General features: G+C 41.6%; 1 protein-coding gene across 11 annotated transcripts in view; it reads left to right on the top strand.

Moving 5' to 3' along the window:
• The window catches only part of LOC127584938 (EVI5-like protein), a 210,844-nt gene that overhangs the window by 63,529 nt on the left and 127,896 nt on the right, over nt 1-19,419 (top strand). For all 11 annotated transcript variants that reach the window (XM_052041971.1, XM_052041969.1, XM_052041965.1 and 8 more), the window contains 6 exons: nt 1,152-1,341; nt 6,936-7,160; nt 11,727-11,801; nt 12,791-12,916; nt 16,289-16,432; nt 18,206-18,295. In XM_052041971.1, the coding sequence (XP_051897931.1) occupies nt 1,152-1,341; nt 6,936-7,160; nt 11,727-11,801; nt 12,791-12,916; nt 16,289-16,432; nt 18,206-18,295 (850 nt within the window). The remainder of the gene's footprint in view (nt 1-1,151; nt 1,342-6,935; nt 7,161-11,726; nt 11,802-12,790; nt 12,917-16,288; nt 16,433-18,205; nt 18,296-19,419) is intronic.

Genomic DNA, 19,419 nt, shown 5'->3' with positions numbered 1-19,419 from the left:
TCAATTGGTAGACGGTTCTCTGCAAGCAGGACTGCATGCACCTAACGTTGAGAAATAATCAGTTGATGGAGTTTATAATTCTTAGGCAAGAATAACCACATCTGCATATTTAGATTTACATATTATCAGCCAGAGAAGAAATGCAGGAGGGAGTGGGGAGTACATACCAGTGTGGTGACAGTGGGGTTGCGTGCAGCAGGAGTACGTGGGTGTGTAAAGTTGTTGTGCTGGGCATTTGCGGTGGGAGAGCACTTGGTGTCAAGGATGGCAGACATTATGGGAGAAATAGGGCTGTGTGTATGAGTAGTAGGAGGTGCATGCACTAGGAGTGGGCTTTGGTGGGGTGGGAGGAGGACAGCAGACACATGGAGATGAATGCCAAGGGTCACGTTGGAGATTGATGGATAAGTTGGGAGTGGTGATGCAGTGTAGCGAAGAGGCAAGTTTCTGAGGTGGATTGTAACTTGGCAACACTGGAGAAGGCAATGCATGGCTATGAATCGAATTGCTAGCATGGCAAGGGTGGGGGTTTTGATTTGGAGAGAGGTACACATTATGGATTACTTATTTTGTGGAGAACTCTCCTGGAATGGATAATACAAGGATGCAGATACTGAAGGAAAACAGGAGATTTGGGTAAATATTCTGAGGTTATGGGCTCTGAGGCCTTATTTTAGGGTGGCTACACTGCTAGCATGCTGTAATGGTTTGATTCAGCCTGAGCCGCAAGTGATACAAGTCCAGGAATGTTTGTTTAAAATGTATTTGGATGCTTGATTTTTGATCCAGTGCATTTGCTTGTTTTCATACCTAACTTGTGGAGAAAAGTTAAGATAAGAAGACACAAATAGCTGTTTCCTGGGTTCAACTGAAATGGTGCAAGTCTTCAGAGATTTTTGTTTGGGATTTGCTAGGGTGGAAATGTAGGAAGGGACTTGAGCCACATGTTATTCAGTATTATTGATGCTTGCCTTTTGTGACTTTTATTAAAGTGTTGGCTTTCAATTGCTGGCATTCTCGTTGAAATATTGTCCATTGTGACTGCTATGTTATTTAATACAGTGAGGTAATTATTGATGTATTCTGAATATCTTATAAGCAGCAGTATTCCATTACACTGAATCCAACTATAAATCTCTAACATTTACTAGGTTGCTGGAAGCAGACAGTAAGTCATTGCGGTCTGTGAATGGATCGCGCCGGAACAGCAGCGGCTCGCTTGTGTCGAGCTCCTCCGCTTCGAGCAACTTGAGCCACTTGGAGGAAGACACATGGATTCTGTGGGGCCGGTTGATCAATGAATGGGAGGAAGTGCGCAAAAAGAAAGAGAAATTGCTAAGGGTGAGGAACCTGGACAGGGCTTGTTACTGCTGCAGTTTATCAGTGGGGTATTGCAAAGCTTTTTAACCAGTTGGTTATCATTTCCAAAGTAGCTATCAAGTCTGAGTTTTTCTCAAGGGCAGAAAATACCAAGTTAATATTGGCCAGCTAAAGGAAGAGGAAATAGCTTAAAAATTTGAGTAGGACCCAGCAGAATGCTAATCCATCCTGCTTTGGAATCCTAATATTTTCTGTTTCTATTTTTAGGTTGCCAGTGTTTAGATTTTCTTTCAATTCAGGATGGTTTTGTTTTAAAACTTAAAGTTTTCTCCTTTTACTATGCAATAGAACTTGGACTCTGCTCAACCCCACTTCAAGTGGAACACCAGAGGTGGGAAATTTGCAGAAGTTGCATACTTCAGTCTGCTTCACAATTTTGCATTAAACAGGGTGATTATTTAATCGTGTGATAGTGGAATACCGAAGCCTGTCATCTGTTTCTTGTGCCAATTGCCTTAATCTGTTTGATTATTAACCTTTTTATCATTTGTAAATGGTGTGTTTAAAATCTTCCTGGACTTAAAACACCTACAAAATCAGCTGTTAATCTTGCTGCTCTAAGGAGAATGTGCTCAACCATTCACATCTCCAATTCTTCATTCTTAAAACCATTCTAGTAAATAATGTCTCAACCTTAACTTTAATTTACTCCTGTGTTTGAAGTGTGATTCCAAGAACTGGTACAGTGCTGCAGCTGAACCTATGCTATTCTCTTGCACAAGATGACCATAAGTCAAGGTCTCTTGTCTTAAGTGCTTTTGTTGACATGCCCTGGCATCTGTAAAGATTTACGAACAAGCAACTGAGTCTCTTCTTGCACCCACTTTAAAATGGTACAATTTAACATGTATATCATCATCTCTTTCTACATATCAGAATACATCCCCTTCAGTTTTATGTATTGATCATCTGCCATATGTCTAATTTGTCCACTAACCTCTGATCTCTGCTGTAAGCATCTTTGTTGTTTACCACACTTCCAACTTCTGTCAACTATAACTTTCAAAATTGTGCTTTGTATCTGCTCCTCATCCTCCCCACCCCGCACCCCCCGACTCAATTTTATTAATCTGTATCAAAAACTGTGGTACTGAACCTGTGCAATTTTAAGTACTCCCATCCTTTCCAGGACTTCCACCACAATATATTATTGATGAACAATAACCTGGCAACCCCTTGTTTACCACAACTTTATTGAATTCATCTTCCTCAACAAACATTTAGAATCTTGGCAACACCTTCTGCCTCCACAAATAAACCTACAATTTGGTCCCTACCTTCCTGCTCCCGCAGCAATCCTTTTTCTGTAAAAATGCCTATTGGGTGACCTGTGAAGTTTACTTTCCATTAGCTGTAATATAAGCAAATGCTTGCCTGAGTACAGGTTTATTAATTACCAGGTAAAAGCACGTCTTTAGCTTGTAAATTAACGTGAGGAACATGGGTACAGGAAAGACAAACGGTTTTTTAAATGTGATTTTAGAACTTGAATTTGAAGTAGTATTTATGCTTGTATTTGCAATGCCTTTCTCCAGGGGAAGAAAACAATTGGGGCCTAGTTACTTAAACTCATTTGACCCTGTTCTTGATGCTCATCAACTTGTACCAAATCAAATTAGGAACTCAGTATAGCAGTTTATCATATGGATCAAAATCGAGCTCCAACACTTTTTTTCTTGTTTTTTTGCCCAGAGATGCAGGTATTCATATCCTGGGATATGTGTGTATTCTGTTGTACTCAACAAGAAGAACCAATGTGTGACTTCTTAGGGATGAAAATAGCCTGCTGCTCTTGTGTCCTGGAAGGCAGCTTGGTGGGGATTGGGACTGTGAGATGGAGATGGGCTTGGCTATGAAATTAACACCTTACTCGACCAAGAGAAATTCAAACCCAAACTCAAGCCCAATCCCAGCCATAGTTGCATTTTTTTTTTGTCTGACTCAACCTGAACATCACCTTACCTCTGTCGCAAGCAAATTGTTCATCCTCTTTTGAATGAAGCTCCATGTAGTCATAAAGATCAGAGAACATGTGGTAATACTAAGCAAATCATCCCAACCGGCTTAAATTAACCTAAAGCTGAATGTCATATCTGAATATATGCCAGACCCAACCTGAACCTGCCACATATGGTGTGGGTTGTGTAACCAAGCTCTATTGAGACATCAATTTACTTTGCCTTTAATATTAAACACAGCATGCTGTAAAGAAGCAATTTGCTTTTGAATTTGAATGACCTGATTTCAGCTATAATCTTAGAATGGCAAAGCTGGGGTCCTTCTCCTTAGCGCAAAGAAGGCTGAAGGGAGATTCTAATGAAGGTGTACAAAATCATTGACCCCCACAGCTATCTACACTACCCACCCTGTCTCTTGTAAGGATGCCATCCCTGTTTCCCGATTTCTACGTCTCCACTGCATCCTCTCTCAAGATGAGGCCTTCAGTTCCAGGACATCTGAAATGTCCTCCTTTTTCAGGAAGTACTGCTTCCCTTCTACTGTGGTTGAAGGAGCTCTCTCTCATTTCCTCTATTTCTTAGACTTCTGCTCTCACCCCTCCTCAGACACCACAGATTTCCTCTAATCCTCACCTGTCACTCTACCAGCCTCCACATCCAGCACACCATCCTTCATCATTTTCACCAGCCGCAGTGAGATCACACCCCTTTCCACCTTCTGCAGAGACCACTCAGTCTGTGACTCCCTGGTCTGCTCACTCCTCCCTGACCCCAGCACTTTCCCCCTGCAATCACAGGAGGTATAACACTTGTTCTTGCACCTCCTCCCTCATCACCATTCAGGGACCTAAACGGCCCTTCCAGGTGAGGCAAAGATTCGCATGCACCTTCTCCAACCTAGTTTACTGCATTCTGTGCTCCCAACATAGCCTCCTCTACATCGGCAGGAAACTGAGTGCAGGCTAGGCAACCATTTTGCAGAGCACTTGCGCTCTGTCCGCAATGAGATTGAAATTCCAGTCTCTGTGAGCATCTCTGCATGATAATACTTTCATTTATGGAATAGAAAGGCAAAAAAAAAACTACAGATGCTGAAAATTATAAAACAAAAGCAAAAGATGCTGAAAATATTCAGTGGGCCAGGCAGCATCTCTTTGTGCCAGCTTTACCCAGTTCTGATGCCAGGTATTCCATCTGCAATATAAATCTCTTTTTGTCTCTCAACTGATGCTGCTCAATGATTATTTCCAGAACTTTCAAATTTCCAACAACTGATGCGTTGTAAGTCTCATCCGTAAATCTGACTGTCTCTCATCTATTAACGAGACAGCACCCAAACCACTGGATGACCTTGGTCTCCACCCTATCACCGACATTCCCTCTGCAGCTTTTTTTTCCTCAATTCTAATGTATGGTCCATGACTTGAAACGTCAAACTCTGTTTCACTCTAAACAGATGCTGCTTGAGCTACTCAGTATTTCCACCATGTTCTGTTCTTATTCCATTCAAGTAATGCCGCTATCATTGCAAAATGTTCCAAGAAATTAAATGCCAAAATGTTACTCTTTATCACCAAGGAGATACTGACCTGATTATGGTGGGATAGTGTCACCATTTGCCCTGCAGTGGGCTACATGTCCCTGTATAATTGTGAGCATCTTTGGGATATCTGCCCCAAGGAACAAGTCCCAAAGTTGCGGTCAGTTTGTTCATTTGTTTTGCAAATACGTTCTGATGCTGCATTCCAGTGAGGTTGCAGAAATCTGTAGCAATTCCCCACAACCTTTAGTGGTAATCTAATACATGGATGTCCTTCTCAATGGACAGGAATAGCTGGGTAAGTATTTGAAAAATGTCAACTTTTGTAACACAGTTTGAATGTTTTAGGTACCTTTCTTCCAATTTTTAAATGGCATGAAAAGTTTCAAAAATATTTCTTTTAATTGTTTTAATGCTTCTGAATGTGAGCAATCAAAACACCTAGCTTTTAACAGCTGGCTTAAAAAGTGCATCACTAAGACAACTGTCAACTCTTCAACTTTTTTGTGGGCAGGACTTGGTGCTCTTCCCTCCCTCTGTGACAGTTGCAAAGGCCCTGTTAGTATGCCATGTGCAATCCAGCCGAATCTAGCCCTTGTTCCTTCTCGGGGAACTGCAATAGGGATATTGCTGTATATTCAAGCCCTTTTTTTTCAGCAGCATCTTGACGGGAGGGAGTTCTGGATCTTTGGGCCTTAGTACCTGAAGGTGGTGGAGCTATTAACTTTGGTATTATTTAAGAGGCAAGAATTGGAGGAGTTTTTCTATCTCTCAAATAGTGTTTGGGGAGGATTGGTAAAAGAGAGATGAAGCCATGGAACGGTTTGAAAGTGTGGTTGAGAATTTAAAAATTGAATGCATTGGTTAACCAGGAGCTAGTAGCACAGGTGATGGGAGCATGCAACTTAATGAGAATTAAGACATAAGAGTTTTGGATGACCTCAGTTTTACAGAGAATGTGATGGGGGAGGCCAGCTGGATGTGTCTAGCAGTGACAACGTGAGCCAAAGGAAAAAATAGAGTAAATGACATGAGTGATGTTTGAGATAGGGATCAAAGATCATTTAGTTTTGTTCTTCCTGGTATTTAGTTGAAAGAAATTACCGCTTGTATTATCTGACCATTTAAAGACTGGAGGGCAAGTGAAGTGGTGGTAAGATTATTTTGGGTTCCAGGAGCAGTAAAGGATTGTGGTTTTGAGGAGAGGGCTCATGATGGTGCATTTGAAGGAAAGTACTTGAAGGGGTAGAACTGTAAACAAAACTAACACCCAGCTGCAGAGAAATGTCGAACAGAATCAGTGGAGTAGGGTTATTGTTACTAGTCTAGTGTCCTTCGCTTCAGTTCTGGCCTGATGTTTCAGCAGATTACGAGCCTGTGGGGAAGCAGCATGTGTACAACGTGGCATTTCCCCACCCACATGTATTACACACAGTACTTCCTCTGTTTAAAGAAGGCATCATTGTAATTCTGGCTGAAGGTCAAATCCAAAGGGTGTGCAGGGAAAAATTTAATTGTGGGTGGAGTGATAACAATGGGCAGGAAGAGGAACTTGGAGAGGTGAGCAAGTGCAGGCAGTTTACACACTCTTCCCTGAAGGGCCTCAATGACTGGATTGTCAGCTCTGAATTGTATTTTGGGGTGGAAAAAGTCCTTAATAAACAACATGTGGCTATGAGAGAGTGCAAATGGATTTCTCTGTGGTGTAATTGATTAGTGGGAAGGTTACTGGTCCAACAGGATGCTGAAGTTGATGGCAACATTCCTTTCTTTGAACATTGGATGCTATAATTATCCTCTGTGTTTCTGAGGGTAAATTGGCAACATTTCCTGCTTCATAACATCACCCAGTAACCTGTACTGGTTAGCTTTGTGTCAGCACTGAGAACCATTTTGCTTAACTGTGATCCCCTTTCTGGTTGATTTGCTTCCTGCTAGAATTCTGCATAGTGGTGGTTTAGGTGAGGTATGACAGGATTGTTATTTCTGTCACTTCAGGAGGTAGTGGAAACATTAGATAAGGGGAAAAAATTTTTAAAAGATTCACTTATTTTCAGGAGCTGATTCGGAAAGGAATTCCACACCATTTCCGTGGGATTGTTTGGCAGTTGCTTTGCAATGCAACTGACATGCCTATGAAAAACCAGTATTCGGAGCTGCTGAAGATGACCTCGCCTTGCGAGAAACTGATCCGGAGAGACATTGCACGCACCTACCCAGAGCATGAATTCTTTAAAGGACAAGACAGTCTTGGACAAGAGGTGCTATTCAACGTCATGAAGGTGAGAGATGGGATTTGCTCCAGCTCACTCATAGAAACATAATAATTTTAGGGTACAAAGGGCAGCCATTTGGTCCACCTAGTTCATACTGCCTCACAAAGAACAATCCAGTCTAATGCCATGTGTCAGCTCCAGAACCGTAGCCTAGTAGGTTACAGTATATCATTTACTCATCCAAGTAAACTTTAAATTGTCTTGAGGTTTCTGCCTCAACAACATCCTAATCCCTCCACTGTCCTCCACCCCCAAAACTCATGCAACTTTCTTAATCATGACCCCTTGATTTATATTGGTATCTTACACACTGCCTATGATACAGGAAATGGATGTGGCCGATTAGAGCTGAAGAACACTGCCAGCTGCAGGAACATTGATGTTCCAATAAACAACACAATAGTAAATGGAACTCAATCCAAAGATTTGAGGTGTTTTGGGGGGGTAAATAGCAGCAGGATATACAATAAAAGCAAAGCACTGAGTAATATGGAGGAATAGAGGGGTTAGAGTGCATGAAAACCAGAAGGCTGCAGATGCTGGAAATCTGAAATATAAACAGAAAATGCTGGAACCACTCAGCAGGTCAGGCAGTATCTGTGGAAAGAGAAACAGAGACAATGCTTCAGGCTGAAGACCCTTCATCAAACCTTTAAGGTTTAGAGTAAAAGTCCACAGATCTCAGTAGCAGGGCAGATAGATAAGGTGATTTAAAAAGGTAAATGGGATATTTCCTTTTATGTGCTAAGGTATAGTTTTATGATTTCCAAGCTTTTGATTTTTTCTTTTCTTTTGTTGAAGAATTGTTACCTCCTTCTGATGCAACCTCCTCTGTTTTCCCAGCCAGCTTCCAATCTTCTACCCTCCATAAATGTGAGCTTGTTCAAAACCTTGCCTCTTGTTCATGTCAGGTTCCATTTGCTCATCACCCCAGTGCTTGCTGACTTTAAGGAATCAGCAATGCTACAAATTCCCTCTTTTTTAAGTCTTGCTGGACTTGCCCTTCCCGTCTCCATAACCTCCTTTAGCCCTACAGTTCCTGCAAAAATTTTGCATTCCTCCAGTCCTGTCCTTGTGCATCTCCCTTTCCTTTATCACACAGCTGGTGGCCACACCTTCAGCTGTCTAGACCACATGCTCTGAAATTCCTCCTCTAAACCTGTCAGCTGTTCTCATCTTCCTTTAGAACTTGCCTTGTCTTCCAAGCTTTTGGTCCCGATCCAAATGACACATTTGGCTCAGTGTAATTGTCTTTTTTGATTACCCACTATTTTGTGGTGTCTTTGGATATTTTAGAATACAAGTACAAGTACTGGTGGCAAGAGGTCTTTTTGCTGTTTAATACTGAGATACAATACCAATAGGTAAAGGTGTGTTGCTTTATATAGGACAGTCACTATTACATGGGTACAATACAGGTGGCCAAAGTTCTGTCATTGTATAACACTGGGGTAGTCTACTATTGGGCTCCGATTTATTGCCATGCAACACTTGCGAAGGTTAGTTGGACACAGGTTGATTATCATGCAACACTACAATACAGTATCTGTGACAGTAATTTCAAGGAGTTGCTTTAAGTACCCGCACAATAAGCTTTAGGAGTCTTTGAATTGCCATCCCTTCCCCAGCCTCCTCACCATATCTTAATCTTGTTAAGAGACAGGAACATGTAGATGAAAATTAAGTAGAGTGGTAATTGAGAATGAGCAGGAAGAAAATATATCCAGCTTCCTGATTTAGCAGGTGGGAGAGAAAAATATGAACAGTTAACATTTTTAAAACAAAAAGTCCTCTTGGCCTCTATGTATTTTTCCAAATGGCTCGGACAAAAATAAAATGTGTTACATAAGTGTCCCAGAAAACGGTTGAATAGTAAATCAGGCCATCCTTGCAAAAAGTTGCAGCCAATGCTTTGAACAAGCTCAATGCATGATTAGTTCACGTCATTCCTTGTTCATAGTCTCCTGTGTATCGCAAGCCCAGAGCAACTGGTCAGTGCCCCTCCATCAAATTACCCTTCCACTTCAACATCAGTATCAGCATCAACATCGATCTCTTTAACTTCCAGTAACCACTCCCCCTGTTTTCTCTTCCTCCTTTTCCCCCCCCTTCGGTTTTCCCTTACCCCTCTGGGCCCTTTTACCCCTTTTTTCCCCTCCCCCACCCTCACAACCTGCCCATCACCCACACCTTTTTCCCTCTGGTTCCCCACCTCCTCCCCTTTATTCCATGGTCCACTCATCTCCTATCAGATTCCTTGTTCAGCCCTTTGCCTCTTCCACCTATCACCCCCCAGCTTCTTACATCATTCCCACTTCTTCCCCTCCCCCACCTACCTACCTCACCCGCACCCCCCCCCCCTTCACCTGGAGCTATCCCCTATCAGCTCTTGCTCCTCCCCCTCCCCGTCCCTTTTATTCTGGCTTCTGCCCTCTTTCTTTCCAGTCCTGACGAAGGGTCTCTGAAATGTCGACTGTTCATTTCCCTCCATAGATGCTGCCTGACCTGCTGAGTTCCTCCAGCATTTTGAGCGTGTTACCCTTCCAGCTCGTCTGGTGATCTCTTAACTGACTTACAGTAACATCCACCAGTCTAGGATTGGCAACTCCAGTCCTGAAAACTACTACTACACTTTGTTTTGGTTGCCATTCTTCCCCTGCAGTTCTTGAAGGCAGTTTTTTTTGGACATTAATAGTTTACACAATTTGCAACACCCCGCCCACAAACCCAAGATTCTAGCGACAGCTAGTAAGGTGGATTCAAAATTGGCTCAGAGGTAAGAAGCAGAGGGTGGTGGTTGAAGGTTGTTTCCAGAATGGAGGCCAGTGACTAGTGGTGTGCCACAGGGGTCGGTGTTGGGACCCTTGTTATTCGTTATTTACATAACTGATTTGGAGGCACATGCACAGGGCTTGATCAGTAAGTTTGCAGATGATATGAAATTAGAAGGTGGTGGTGATAGTGAAGAAGGTTATCGTAGGTTACAGGGGGATCTCAATCAGTGAGGGAAGTGGGCTGAGGAGTGGCAAATAGATTTCAATACAGAAAAGTGTGAGGTGATGCATTTTGGAAAGTCGAACCAGGGTAGGACGTACTATGAATGGTAGGGCACTAGGGAGTGTAATGGAACAATGGGGACCTAGGAATACAAATGCATATAAGTTATTGGTGAGGCTGCACATGGAGTACTGGGTATAGTTTTGGTCACCCTGTTATGGGAGAGACATGGTTAAATTGGAAAGAGTGCAGAAAATATTTACAAGGATGTTGCCAGGATTAGAGGTCCTGAGTTACAAGGAGAGGTTGGCAAGGCTAGGTCTTTATTCCTTGGAGCATAGGAGAATAAGGAGCAATCTTCAAGAAAGGTTTAAAATTGAGAGGCAGAGATGAGGTGGACAGGAACAGTCTTTTCCGCAGGGTAGAAGAGTCCAAATCCCAGGGCCGTAGATTTGGAGTGAGAGGGGAAAGATTTAAAAGGGACCTGAGGGGCAACATTTTCACCCAGAGGGTGGTGAGTATATGGACCGAGCTACCAGAGGAAGTGGTTGAGGCAGATACAATACTATCATTTGAGAAACACTTGGATAGGTACATGGAGGGGTGGGGCTTAGAGGGATATGGGCCAAAAGCAGGAAATTGGGACTAGATGGGTGGGCACCATAGTTGACATGGACATATTTGACCGAAGGGCCTGTATTTGTGCTGTGTTATCTTTGCCTCTATACCACTAGAACAATGAGATGGCTCCATGCTCTTAAATGCTTTCAGTTATTGTCTCACAAGATGTGGGATGATGGGATTAATAAAGTGGCTGTAGGCCAGCAACTGGTCACACATCCAGGAGAGAAGGGTTGTATGAGGGACAGTACTTCATCAAGGAGGTGTGTGTACACAGTTGATTAAAATTTGATGTAGCAGCAAGTTATAAGAATATGAAATCTTCAAAGTAAGTAATTTGCACAGAGACCAAGGAAAAACAGCTTGTAAGAATTCACGAGATAATTTCAAAGATGATTAAGGAGAGGTGTCTCTTCTGATGAAAGGTCATCAAACCAAAATGTTAACTCTTGTTTCCTTCTCCACAGTTGCTGACTGACTTCTGTGTATTGTCAGCAATTTGTTTTCATATTTCCAGCATCCCATTTCGGATGATAAAAATTTTCCAGGGTCCATGAGAGAGAATTTATAGTGTGACTGAGGATATCTTAAAATAGAGGCTAGAAAATTATGCCATCAATGGGATCCAGAATAATTAGCTGGGTTTTTGAAAGATGTGCACACAAGTACTCTCAAAAGAGCATCAGGGAAAATATAAGAATAGTTGGTTCACAATTTTCTCCTGCAGATGCTCTGTCCTTTCCCATGAACATCCCTATTTAAGAGCTGTATTTGTTGAAATGTTCCAATTAGGATGAGATGAGCAAAGATCTCCAGACTCGCTCTGACTTTATTCCAACTTTCTTATTTTAATTAAATAGCAACATAGTTTTGTCCCTCCTTCAGTCACTGAGCTTCTGAGTTACCTTCTGCTTTTACATTCTCTCAAGTGTTTGTCGGTTTGCTTTGTGGCAGGCATACTCTCTGGTTGACCGTGAAGTTGGATATTGCCAGGGAAGCGCATTCATTGTGGGGCTCCTGCTCATGCAGGTTAGTGAGAAGAATTTCACCATCAATGCAGTGAAGTCTGGAAGAACTGCGATGATGTAATACTTCCTTATAAATCACTTTGCACCTTGGTGTAATGCTTTGCTTCTGCCCTTCTGTGTTTAAGGGAAAGCTTTTCTATTGCACTTTTATTTCAAATAGTTTATCCACAGTGGGGGGTGGGGGGGGGGGGGGGGCGGACAGCTATTCTGCACACCTGAAATTTGGATGTCACTGGAAACAGTGTGTACGTGGGACAGTGAAAGTATGTAAAGATTAGAAACTGAACAGGTAGGTTATTTACATTGGGCATCAGTCAACTAGTCAAGCTAGTTTAAGTTATTGTTATTCATAATTCCAAAAATATATTGTGAGTTTTTATGTTGATCCTTTTAAATCTCATTTCGAGGACGCTGGTGTATATTACAACACTGTCCTGCTAGATCTGTCAACTGACAGATTGAATGATGCAGCATAAATTTCAGCCTGATGGAACCCTGAGTACGAAGAACAAAGAATTAAAATCCACACTCACTTCTATGCATTACATTTCCTATCAGTCCTGTAAGGATTTGGGCAGAAAGGCAATTGTCCTGGATATTGTGTATTGATATTGTGAGGCAAAGAAGAGCAGGGAGTGAGCTGCCAGGATTAATTTGTATGTGCAAGAAGGAATCGGGATAGAGCAGAATTGCATCACAGTGGGAGATGGATAGAGAGTTAAATTGCTTTGATATGTCCTGACTGCTTAGACTTGGAGTGATGAAGATCCAGAACGACTTCTTGGCTCATTTTGTTGGCATGATACAAAATGGGGCAAAGAGCAGGAAACTTTTTTTTCTTTTATACATTCTCCTTCTTTACTTCTGTTAAATAGTGACATGTATCTCATTGATCCTTTGTCTTCAGCCAGCACTTTCATGACTATATTCAATATGCTGAAGAGAATCTTTGTCCAGAGCCATACTTGCAGCATTTTTTTTCCTTTACAGATGCCAGAGGAAGAAGCCTTTTGTGTATTTGTGCGTTTGATGCAAGAGTATCGGTTAAGGGAGCTGTTCAAGCCCAGTATGGCAGAGCTGGGACTCTGCATCTACCAGTTTGAGTATTTAATACAGGTAACCTTCTGAATCTTATTCAGTCAGACCTCATACATGGAATAAATCGAATAACCTACTCATCCACAAAATAATGTGCAATAAATGCCTGGAAGTGTTTGCAATCTGTGTATCAGAAATTTGAACTAAATGAGATGAAACTTAAAGTCACTGTAGGATGATACACGGCAGTATTAATATTTCCATGATGAAGAACAGTTGAATTTTGAGCCTGCTGTCTTGACAAATTTCCACATTCAAATTTTTGCATCCTAGAAGAAATAGTGAATAAATTAGCATTAGTGAATAAAAACAATTGGAGAAATTAATGACTCTAAAAGCCAATAAATCCCCAGCACCTGATGACCTGCATCCCAAGGTTTCGAAAGAGGTGACGATGAAGGTGATGCATCCACTAGTTGTGATTTTCCAGAATTCCATTGATTCTGAAATGGTTCCAACAGACTGGAAGGTAACAAATGTAGCATCACTATTTAAGAAAGCAGGCAGGGAAAATGGGACAGTTACCTGACAATAGAATCTATTTATTAAAGTAGGCAGGGCACTTAATAGAAAAGCTTGGACAGAGTTGAGGAATTGCAATATGGAACCTATGAGCTGTGACAAGCAGTACAAATAAGGGAGAAGCAGGGATATGGTGTGTCTGGACTTCAGAAAGTCCTTAATGTCCAACATCAGGTTATTAAAATAAAATGGGGGTACATAAGACTGAGAATAAATGAAACTGGCATAGATTGAGGATTAGGTAATGGACAGAAAACCAAGCAGGTAAAAAAGGGTTATTTTATCTAATAGGGTGCTGCAGGAATTGGTGAGGACACATACTTCACTGAATGAGTTGAAGATGTCTTGGAGCATCGATTGGACATAATCTCATTACGTAGTGGAACAGGCTGAGGGTGACTGACTGACCCTCTGTTCCTTTATTCTTTCATTTCTCGCTCTATCATCCTCACAGCTCCCCATCCTTCAATTGACAAAAGATGTAGAGGAAAGATGAGAATTTTCAAAACTTGACCTGTTAGGATCTGAATTAGGAATAGTCTGTCTGACTTTGTGTGTGGAAAATCATGTCTCTCAAATTTGATTTATTTGGTCTGTTTTTTTTTAAAAGAGGATTGATGAGGGCAAGGTAGTAGATGTTGTCCACATGGACTTTAGCAAGGCCTTTGACAAGGTCCCACATGGTAAGCTGGTCTGGGAGCTGAGATCACATGGGATCCAAGGTGAGCTGGCCAATTGGATATAAATTTGGCTTGGTGGTAGTGGAGGGTTAGAGCAGATACAACATAGAATGGTACAGGCCCTTCAGCCCATGATGTCTATGCTGAACACTATGCCAAATTAAACTAAATCTCTGCCTGCACAATCCATATCCTTCCATTCCCTGCATATTCATGTGTCTATCCAAAAACCTCTTAAACACCACTATCACATATGCTTCTGCCACTACCCGTAGCAGCCCATTCCAGACACCTACCACTGTTTCCAATAAAAACTTGCCCCATACATCTCCCTTAAACCTCCTCCCTTAAACCTTTTAAATGCATGTCCTCTAATATTTGACATTTCAACCTTTGGGAGAAAGATTCTGACTGTTCACCTATCTATGCCTCTTATAATTTCATGAACTTCTGTCACCTTCCCCACCCCCAGCCTCTGACATTCCAGGGAAAACAACCCAAGTTTGTCCAACCTCTCCTTGTATCTCGTACCTTCTAATCAAGGCAAGACCCCAGGAAACTCTCTTCTGTATCCTTTCCAAAACTTCCACAGTTTTTTCAGATTGGAGACCTATGACCAGTGGTGTGCTGCAGAAATCAATGCTGTTTCCTCTGTTGTTTGTTCCACGTATTAATGATTTGGATGAGAATGTAGGTGGCATGAGTAGTATGTTTGCAGATGATACTAAAATTGGTGATGTTGTGGACAGTGAGGAAGGTTGTTTAAGGTTACAACAAGATATAAATCAACTTGGAAAGTGGGCAAGGAAATGACAGGTGGAATTTAACTTGGACAAGTATGGAGTGATCCATTTTGGGAAGTTAAACCAGGACAGAACATACACAGTGAATGGCAGCGTCCTGGGGAGCGTTATTGAACAGGGAGGCCTTGGGTTACTTGTATATAGGTTCCTGAAAATAGGAGCACAGGTGGACAGGGTGGTGAGGAAGGCATATGGCATGCTTGCCTTCCTTGACCAAGGCATTGAGTGTAAGAGTGGTGGAGTCATGTCGTAGATGTACAAAAGGTTGGTTAGGCTGCACTTGGAGTATTGTGTGCAGTTCTAGTTGCCTCAGTATGGTAAAGATGTGGTTAAGCTACAGAGGGTGCAGAAAAGATTCACAAAGATGTTGCCTGGATTGGAGGGCTTGAGTTGTGAGGAGAGATTGGATAGGCTAGGTCTGTTTTCCCTGGAGCGAAGGAGGCTGAGAGGTATCTACCCTATCTATGATGGGCATAGATAGGGTAGATAGCCAGTGTCTGTTTCCCATTGTAGGGGTCCCTAAAAGTAGAGGTATGTTTAAGGTGCGAGAGAAGAGGTTTAAAGAAGATCTGAGGGTAAATTTTTCACACAAAGAGCAGTCAATATCTGGAATGAGCGGCCAGAGGAGATGGGAGAGGTAGGAATAGTAGCAACACTCGAGGCATCTGGCCATGCACCTTGAATGAGCAAGATATAGAGGGATATAGAATTAATGTAGGCAAGTGGGGTTCATATAGATAAGTGTGATGGTGGGCATAGACATAGTGGGCTGAAGGGCTTGTTTCTATGCTGTACAACTCTTTGAATGCTTTGCTGGAAAAGCTGATAGTTGATTCTACGAATGATTCCAAAGGGACATTGGACGGACTTGTGGGGTGGGAGTGCGGAGAAGAACAACAAAAGGTGGAATGTCTAAGTACAACTGCTCTTTCAGAGACAGTATGGGAGGTGGAATGGTCCCCCATTGTTTCTCTGATTTATGGCTGCTTTCTGGTGCTACCCAACAAACAAACCTTTTTATTAAATTCGTGTTAGGATTTGAACCCATGACCTCTGGGTTGATGTTCCTATAACGTACTTTGATCTATAGCATTATTGCAACTACATTTACTCACATGAGTAGACATAATTGTACAAATCTGAACATTTCCTCATTGCTCTCCAAAAGTTTACAGATGGGATTTATGATGTAGTTCAATTATTTTTATAAACTTCCTCGAAGCTTAATGTGAAACTCTAGGCATTATGATTGAAATACAGTGGTGTACATGGTCTGGCAACCAATCATTCCTGGACCAATTTAAAATAACTGTCTTTACATTGTGATATCTGATTAGTCCTGTACTGTATGTAAGTTTTACTCTGCTTTTTACTTTGTTTCTCAGGACCAATTGCCTGAATTGAATGTACATTTTCGGTCACAGAGCTTCCATACGTCAATGTATGCCTCCTCATGGTTCCTTACAATTTTTCTCACTACGTTTTCCCTGCCTTTAGCCACTAGAATATTTGACATATTTATGTATGAGGTAAGTACTTCAAAGTGATATCAATTGGGTTGAAATTCTAATAAAACAAATGATCAACTTGCTGTTGATTCTGAATGAGATGAATATCTTTATTCCCAGTTGATGACTGACTCCAAATGAGCTGAGGTAACATTTGTTCCTCTTTGAAGTAGGAGTTCTGAGGGTAGAGGGCACCCAGCACTAAATGGTGTAGGAAGTAAAGAAGAATTGTATCGTCCTTTTTTTCATTTCAAGGAATTCTGGCCCCAGTATCTGATTGAGGGAAGGAGAAAATAGTGAATGAACGACACTCCAAGAGATGTCACTCAAACATTCTGGAGTGAGTTCTTTCAAACTTCCCATCCCAATTGTGTTAATTCTTTCTTTGGAGGGGCAAGAGAGAAAGTTAATGCTTCTGGTTAATGAACTATTGATCACAACTGGGAATAGCTGTAGATAAAGCAGGTTTTGAGTACAGAAAACTGGGAGGGGGCTGAAAATAAAATGGGAAGGTCTGTGATGGGGTAGGAGTCAGGAGAAATTACATGGCAATGGAGAAATTGCAAAGTGAGAAAGGATGGTAAAAAGATACAAGGGGGAAAAGGTTGAAAGAGTTGCAAATACACAATAATTATCTGAAATTACCAGCAATGGCTGTAGTGACTGCTAGAAATATTGATTGTTGAATTCATTGTTGAGAATGGAAGGTGTTTGTGCCTATTTAGAAGACTAGGTGCTATTATATGAAACTCTGCATTTAGCTTAGATGGAAAAGTGTCAGAAGCTGAGAATAGAGAGGTCAGAGTAGGAGTGAGAGACAACTAAAGTCACAGGACTGGAAGCTCAGGATGTGCTTGTGGACTGAACAGAGGCATTCTGCACTACAGTCATTCAATCTGCACTTGGTCCTCCTGATGTAAAGACAACCAGATTGTGAAATTTCTTGCCATAGTGTTTTTGAGGCTTAGATCAGTGGAGAGAAGAGTTAAAAGGGCAGGTTTTGTGTATCCTGCCATTGGCAGCAGAGTGGATCTTGGTGATGCAACAGTTTTTTTTTGGAAGGCATCTGGTGCTGATGTCACATCAGAATTGTCACATTGCAGATTGTTGAATGTGAAGGATGTCAGGTTGAAGAATGATGTCAGGAAGAACACAGTTGCCCTTCACCCCTTCCTGTAACCCATCCCCATCTTACCCACCCTCAACCCTGGAGATGTGATGTCATAAGTTAGGTCTTATCTGAAGTTTTGATAATGATTGCAGCAAGGATCTGTGATCCTTCCAGTCTATTATAGAATCTTGCCCTTGAGATCATTTCCACTCCTGCCCAGCCCAGCCAGCCAACTTCCAGCATGCTAACTGCTGTTGCAGAAGGTGGAACACTGTGTTTTGCCTGGACTTTGAACACTGAATGTGGAGGTTAAGTATGCCTGTTTTGAATAAAAAATTACTTCGGGACAGTTGTTTCTCGGCCAAAAGAAAGGCAACGTAGGATCAGTTGGTTTGGAGATGTTAGTGATTTAAAGCTGAATAAACACACTTCATTCTTTGATTAGGCTATCATTTTCTGGTAGTATCAGGTGTATAATACTATTTCATCTTGATTCAGAAAGAATCGAGTGTGACTACTTCAATAACATCAACTATAATTTTAAAATTTATATTGCTGAATCAGGGGTAGGTGAAGGAGGTAATTTATAAGAATGACTGAGACTTCCACCTTTCATTTGGTTCTTTGGTTTTAAATGTTCCTTTGTGTCACTGGTTCACTTGATACAGCATTTCTGTTGGCAGGGTTTGGAAGTAGTCTTCCGCATTGGAATAGCTATCCTTCAGTTTAATCAAGTGGAACTGATGCAACTTGATATGGAAGGAATGTCACAGGTAAATGTGATCAGTCTTGTCCTTTCTCTGATCCTGGCACCAATTATATCTCTCACAGTTCTATCATGCTGAAAAGCTTTATCTTCAGGGTTAAAGCAATGATTCAATCTTGATGTCGTCTTCAATCACTGTAAAAGGTCCCGAAATCTTTAAGTGACAATTCAATAGCAAAAAGAAATAATTTCTGTAACCTCTCCCCTTCATGCAAGCTCTGATTCTTATCCCTCCTTATCCACTATTCTGTGGCATGAGCGGAGGGAAGGAGCAAGGCAAGTGAGCTGTTCAGACGGCTGCCGGTGGTGTTTTTTTTAAATGCTTCCCCTGATTGCATATTTAATGGTAGGCAGAGGAAGTTGGAGTTAGCCTTATCATTTCCTGTCAGTTACACAGCACTTATTGTTCTGGCATGGAATCAGACCAGGACTTCTGCATTAAGAACTGGCAGCAGAATGTGCAGCTCTTTAAGCTTGCAAATTTTTCAGTATCACCTGATGGTGAAGGCTTCGTTTTCCATGTCCGTGCATTTATCACTTCTGCCTCTGAACAGGAACCTTGGTAGCCGAAGCACGTTGTTCTGAAAACACATTCTCAGTCTACTTCTTTTCTAGCTTTCTCGGTATTTTATTTGGTATAAAGGTGGCAATTTGGCTGCCACCGCCCCCCACCAACACTCATGAAGACATTTGAATCAGTTTGCATGAATTTGAATGAGATCAAACAAGTATCAGAAAATCACTTCCCAATAATTATGTCTTTACCTTAGTGTGTAATGAAGGTAGAACTGAAGACAAGAATGTGAAAATTGGGACCACTTGAGGGCACTGTTGAGAGTAAAGTTTAGAGATTTTGTTAAGGAAAGATTATCTACCGGGTTTATATAACAGGTTTTGAAAAGAGCTTTTGTGTGATAGTATTTCGTCGAGTCTTTAAATAAAAACAGCTGCAAGATCACTCATCCCAGCTTCAGTGAAATGGGCCAAGTTGAGACCTGCCCAAGTACAAAGCCCAAGAAAAAGCTTCTCCTGTCTACAATTGGGTTATTGATTTCTTTGGTAGTTTTTAACTTTGCTAATGTTACTTAATCATACCCATCCACTGAACTATTGTTATTCATAAAATGGCTA

Source organism: Pristis pectinata, chromosome 31 (assembly GCF_009764475.1).
Source record: "Pristis pectinata isolate sPriPec2 chromosome 31, sPriPec2.1.pri, whole genome shotgun sequence".
In the NCBI taxonomy this organism is placed as follows: Eukaryota; Metazoa; Chordata; class Chondrichthyes; order Rhinopristiformes; family Pristidae; genus Pristis; species Pristis pectinata.
This window is presented reverse-complemented; position numbering and strand designations above follow the sequence as displayed.